This window comes from Apaloderma vittatum, unplaced genomic scaffold, assembly GCF_000703405.1.
Source record: "Apaloderma vittatum isolate BGI_N311 unplaced genomic scaffold, ASM70340v1 scaffold13976, whole genome shotgun sequence".
In the NCBI taxonomy this organism is placed as follows: Eukaryota; Metazoa; Chordata; class Aves; order Trogoniformes; family Trogonidae; genus Apaloderma; species Apaloderma vittatum.
In genome coordinates, this window is record NW_009722364.1 from 1 (window position 1) to 5,776 (window position 5,776).

General features: G+C 42.6%; 1 protein-coding gene across 1 annotated transcript; it reads left to right on the forward strand.

Moving 5' to 3' along the window:
- The first annotated feature begins 220 nt into the window (after nucleotides 1–220).
- On the forward strand, nucleotides 221–1,813 carry AURKAIP1 (aurora kinase A interacting protein 1). Its single transcript, XM_009871755.1, has 3 exons — nucleotides 221–272; nucleotides 780–1,228; nucleotides 1,651–1,813. The coding sequence occupies exons 1-3, from the start codon at nucleotides 221–223 to the stop codon at nucleotides 1,756–1,758; spliced, it is 609 nt and encodes a 202-aa protein (XP_009870057.1). The 3' UTR covers nucleotides 1,759–1,813.
- The last annotated feature ends 3,963 nt before the right edge of the window (nucleotides 1,814–5,776 follow it).

Here is a 5,776-nt window from a genome sequence, read left to right on the forward strand (position 1 = left end):
CTGGAGCAGCCGAAGCTGCAGCAGGGCCGTGGGCGCAGCGAGGCCCCACGGCGTGTTGTGAAGGGAGGGGGGGTCTGTCGACCTTGGGCTTTTGGGTTGAATCTAGAAGAATTTCGTTCGTTTTTCGTTATTTTTTTTAAACAACGTCTTTGCCTCATTGAATAAATGTTCTTATTTTAACAGTCCTTACTGGCTCTAACAGTGAACAGAGTGAAACAATATGTTAATATCACACCTGACTTCCCACTTACTGAGGGCTTCACAGTCTGCAGGTAAACATGTTGTGTAACCTAATTTTTCTTATTTTTTTTTTCCTGGAGCAGTAAGACATCAAGAAGGTTCTTTTCCAGCAGTGCAAGAGTGGTGAAGCTGTCGTTGATTCAGTCGTTGTCAAAAGTTACTACATCTCTGATCTGTTCCGTAACAGAACAGCGTAGCTCCGATTCGATCTCTTTTAAGCTTAGGAGGAGATTTCTTAGCAGGAGAAAGACTTAATAGAGCAAGCGGTTCCTAACCATTCCAAATTGCACTTACACAGTTTACACAGTAAAATATTATATAATGTATTTTTAGCAGAGTACGTTACAGCATCATAATTAAATTAAAATAAAAAAAATCTGTTTGTTTTTGTGTTGGCAATCTAATTTTTGTAAGCAGCTTCCTTTCTTAGATTGTTCTGGCCACGGTTGTCTGGTGGCTTGAGAGCTGGGTAGATCTTTTCTTAAAAATACTGGCTGAAAATTCTGTCTCTTAAATGAATTTTTTTTTTCTTCTCAAAGGCCGCTTTTTGCCAAGGCCAGTGTCTTCGTTTCTTTGCTATCATTCTGCACCTGCACACTATAGCACCCAGCCATCTAACAAGAACGGAGCCCAGCCTCAGCGGTGGTATGCGCTGGACCCGGAGCTGGAAGAGATGCTGATCCCCAGAAAACTTTCCATCAGCCCCTTGGAAAGCTGGTTGACAGTTAGATACTCCCTCCCTAAAGCAGAAGCCCTTCACGCTCAGGAGGAAGAGGGCTATAAACCTCTCCAGCGATATGACTGTCCCCCGTCGGATGAGGGAGGTGATGTGGAGGAAGGAGAAGGACCACTTAGCAACAAGATTCAGTGTAAGAACGTTCTGCAGATTCGCAGAAGGAAAATTAATCGGCACAAGTACAAGAAGCTGCTAAAGCGAAGGAAGTTTATACGGAGGAGGGTAAAGGAAGGTCGCAAAAAGAAACGTCAGGTAAGCTCAGGGCAGAGAGAGCTTTGTGGTGGAAGTGTGCGGGCTTCTCTTTGGGTGCTTGGGGATGTTTTTAAGTGGAATCAGTCTGGGGAAAAATGGCAGCAGCTTGAAGAGATTTAATGAATTCAGTATTTACTGTTAGTTGATGAGGAAGTCCGCTTACAACTTTGTCTTCCACCTCCTCAGTTTTCCTCACTCAAGACTTTTAAAATAATGCTACTGAGATCCTTGTGCGTTTTAATGTGTTTTCTGCATTAAGGCTAATTGTTTTGACACTTGGAACAGGCTGCCTCCGTAAAACCATGTTTCCTTTGTGTGCGTTACACCTGTGTTCTCCCTGGGACATGAGGGCAGTGGCCAATACTTGAGTGTTCCTTCTGGACTATGTTACTATTTTTTCTTTTTTCCTTTTTTTGTTTTAGATAAAATTTGAGAAAGATTTGGAGCGCATCTGGAAAAGAGCTGGTTTGAAAAACCCTCCTGCGGGATGGCAAACACCCAAGATATTTCTGAAAAGTTCCAGGCGATAAAAACAGTTGTAATGAGTTTTAACCTGCAATTGTAATTAAAAAATATTTCAGTATGTGGATTACTTTTCACCTTTTCTGAGTGTGATGAGATTGGTAGGAGAAAACGTTCAGTCTTGGTGAGCAGTTTTCCAAAGACAAAGCTGATGGGAATATGCGTCTCCTCCTCTACAGAAATGGTGTGAGCCCTTGTGCAGTGCCGGGGAAGTGCTGCTGCCTCCAACTTTATGTCTGAGCAGAGGGTCTTGGACTGCAGCTGAATTTCTGAAGCTGCTGTTTAAGTTCAGGCTGGCAGTCGGTTGGGGGAGATGGGATAACTGAAAGGATTCTTCTGATGGCACGCGTGACTATAGAAGACACAAGCATTTTGAAAACTTCTTCCCCAGATTGCTTTCTTTCATAGTAACTATTGAAGGGCTGATTTTTAATGGTGAAATAGGAATTGGCTGAGAATGACACAGAATATATGTGCAAATGCTTTAGTTTTTCACTTATCTGAAGCCATGATGTGTGTGTGTGCCCCAGGCATTGCATGAGCGTCCTTAAAAGGCATATTTGTGTTTTTTTGGTCTGCGTTGTGCTAATAAAAGAAAGTTATTTTTTTTCTACAGCTGACCCCCATCATTTAGAACATCCAGATATTGGTATAAGTTCAGAGCTAATTATTCCTTAACTACCAAACATTTTGTGCCTGAGACAGCCCTCTTGTAATGAGCTGATTTCACGTGACTGAAGAGTTGTGAAGGCTGTGAAAAATACAGATGTTTAAAATAACCCCTGACAGCAGACTTTATATCTGGGTTCCGTTTTGGGTTCTGCTTTTGATTTTTCTGTTTGAGGCAGGTAGCTTCTGCTCTGTGGGATTTAGCTTCTTCCTGTCTGGATTCCAGCAGGCAGATGGGTGGATCTCTGAGAGAAAGGAGGGAAGAAGGACGAGCTCCTTTAGGCTCGTCATTCTGCAGCGTCCAGGGAAGCCACCCTGGAAATACATGACTTGCTCGAAGCAGAACCCTAAACTGGAAAGGAATTAAAAAATAATTTGCAGGTCTCATTGCTGCGAGGTGGGGTTTAGTTAAGATGAAAGGACCTGTGAATCCTTGCAGAGAGTGAACCAGGTTCCGTGTCTCTGCTCTTGGCAGTAGATGGCAGTAACTGCAAACCTCTGAAACTCGGCTGTTCGGGTAGAAGCTGGCTGGATCTTTATGTTGGTGTTTTCAGAGGGGATACACCCCCGTTTTAAAATTGATGACCCTTGCTAGAGAACTGCCGGCACTCTGAGAACTCAACTGAAGTCCTGTAGAAACGTGGTCAGCACATTTTGATAGTTCTTTTTTCCAAACCGTGTGTTAGCAGTATGCAACTTGGATCAAAAAAAATTTAAAAAAATGTTTTGTCCTTTTTGTCCTTTAAATAGGTAGCAGTTACTTTTAACCAAGACCAGTAGGACTCTCATTCAGCGAGTTTTCAGGATTTCAACAAAGATGAGGATGTCTAGCCACGAGCCTTAGAAACTCACCAAGCAAGAGAAGATTGAGTGTTGAGTCTGGCTTACAGGTCTGTTCAATATGCAGAGTGCAGCTTGGCATTTCTAAAATACCAGAATGCATTCCCTGCCCGAAGCTGCATAGATGAAAGGCTGGGGCCGGAGAGGATTAGCACCTTTGAAGCCAGATCCGTGTCCAGATGAAATCTGCACCTGTTTTTCTCTAGGGGGAGCACGAGTACCTGATCTAGTCACAAAGCCTTGGTTTGAGTTGTTGTTCCTCTCCAAAATGTGTGCACAGCCATGCACCTGCATACTTAGTAAATGTGTATGTGTGTGTTCATCGGTAGCTGTGGTAGGAAAAAAAAAAAAGGTTGCAAATAGGAAAGGTTTGACTTACAATTCTCAAAATATTTAACACTTTACATTGAAGGAAAAGATGTGAATTGAGACTGTTTCTACACATGCAGAGGGTTTTGAGTATCATGAAATCCTAAAGCACAAGTAGCCTGGAAAAAGGAGTTATGTTGGCATTACCCAGACAGACAGATTTCGTTAGGCTGGTGGACTCACTTCGGAGTACCTGGAATGAAGGAGTTTGTTCACTGTGTTTTGGCTGTGGTTTCCTGGGAGCAGGCGCGTGTGTGCTGAAGTGCGAGGACGGGCTGTGGGATGCTCAGTAAACCTGACTGTGCACAACTGGCAGCAAATGTGAAGAGAAACATTCTTCGTGTTCCTGTTGTGTTGGCGCCTGAGAGGTAGTGTGCCTCAGAACCTGAGGTTTTTATCATGTGTTTTTCTTGTGGTGGTGTTCTGGTTTGGTGTGTAATTTTTTTGGCTTGAGGTTTTTGGTTTATTGTTGGGTTTTTGTGGTTTTTTTGTGTTGTTTGATTTTTTTGTTGTGTGGTGGATTTTCTGGTTATGGATTTTTTTAACATCAGAGGAGGAGAGCATGGCTGATGCCTTCTCTTTTGCTGCAGGAGGATCTTTGTGCATACCCTAACTCTGGCACCGGAAGCTCAAGTTCTTCTAATGTCTGTATGGTGGGAACTGTTGTTCTTTCTTCCATTAGTGAACTCCGGATCAGTCTCCAAAGCAGTACATGCTGGCTCACGTGGGGAATGTCTGTGAACATCAGGTGTACAAAACACACCTTTCAGGCAGTTAGTAGGGCCTTGCTGCTTCTGTCACCTGTCATTCCTGAGCACAAACAATGTGTACCTTTACTCTGGTGAGCTAATACCCGTATAAAATGGGACGCTTTCATATTACAAATTGCCAAAATGTTACCTAGGGTACGTTGGTGTATGTACATTGGCTTCAGTAGCTCTGACTTAGTCCTTTCCAAACTGCGAAGCTAGCTCTGCTTCAGTGGGTGTGTATTCCAAAGTTAATAAACGTGCTTGTTTACACTAGCTGAAAATCTAGCTGGAGTGATCTGACTGATCTTGCAAACAGCACCTGTGGATAACTAAAATTACATCTTTTCTTTTCACCATTCATGCTGTTCTGCTGTTGGCATTTCTGTTCTGACTGTGAAAACATCCTGGTTTGGGTTCACTTGGGCTGAGCCTGATCAGTTACTCTCCAAAAATAACAGTGCTCTGTACTTAACCTGGAGCGTTGCGTTTGCAGAACTGAAATGGTTTTGAAAAGTGGGTTCTGCTTTTCCTACTGATTTTTTTTCCCCTTTAAATTTAAAAATCAGTAGGAAAAGCAGAACCCACTTTTCAAAACCATTTCAGTTCTGCAAAGGTAGCTCTTGTAGACATCTGAGCTAGCTTTAAGCAGAGTGTGCTGGCTTTCCTGTGGAAATATCCATTCTTGTTTGCCTTTCCCTCTAAAACTTGAACAAGGAGCTCTGTGAGTCAGAGAATTTAAGAAAACCATCCGATATATCACTCTTGACAATTCCCTAAAATAAGACTGAACTTATTAGTCTTTCCCCACTGCATGAGCACTGATGCATCTTCCCTCTGTTGTGCTAGTTACAAAAGTTGTAAGAGCTATAAAACTATGATACTTGTCTCATACTCTCAAATGTAGCTGAAACTGGCTGTGGTGTTCTAAAGTAATGAGAAAGAGGAGGCCAAATGGACAGGGGGATCATATAACTGCATATGCCTTGTTTCCTTAGGAAATGCAGCTGAAATTTGGTTTAAAGTAGATAAATGATGTGACAATTTAGTCAAAAATGACTTTTTTCACTTATTCGGTAAACAAGACTTTGGTGCTGCTCAGACAGGTCTTGTGCTGAGGGACTGTCCTTGCCTTTGGTATGTCTAGGTCTGGGGAAAATACTCCTGGAGCTTCTCAGCAGCTGCAAGCACTTCAGAGCCCCGTAACCGTTTGCAAAAGGATTGTGTTAAAACAAGGATTTGGAGTCCTGAGCAAGGAGTCATCACATCAGGTAAAAAAATAATAACTTGAAATTTGTCACGTCTATTTTAAGGGAATTAACAATTCGTGGCAGGATGCTTCTGGCTGAGTTTTATCACCAGCCAGTGAGGAACTGGTTAAGTTTGAAGAATAAGCAGT

Excerpts from the sequence above, each read along its gene's own strand:
- AURKAIP1 (XM_009871755.1), top strand. The coding sequence starts at position 221 with ATGTTAATATCACACCTGACTTCCCACTTACTGAGGGCTTCACAGTCT. Across the intron at positions 273-779 it reads GAGGGCTTCACAGTCTGCAG|GCCGCTTTTTGCCAAGGCCA; the intron begins GTAAACATGTTG and ends TTCTTCTCAAAG. Across the intron at positions 1,229-1,650 it reads GTCGCAAAAAGAAACGTCAG|ATAAAATTTGAGAAAGATTT; the intron begins GTAAGCTCAGGG and ends TTTTTGTTTTAG.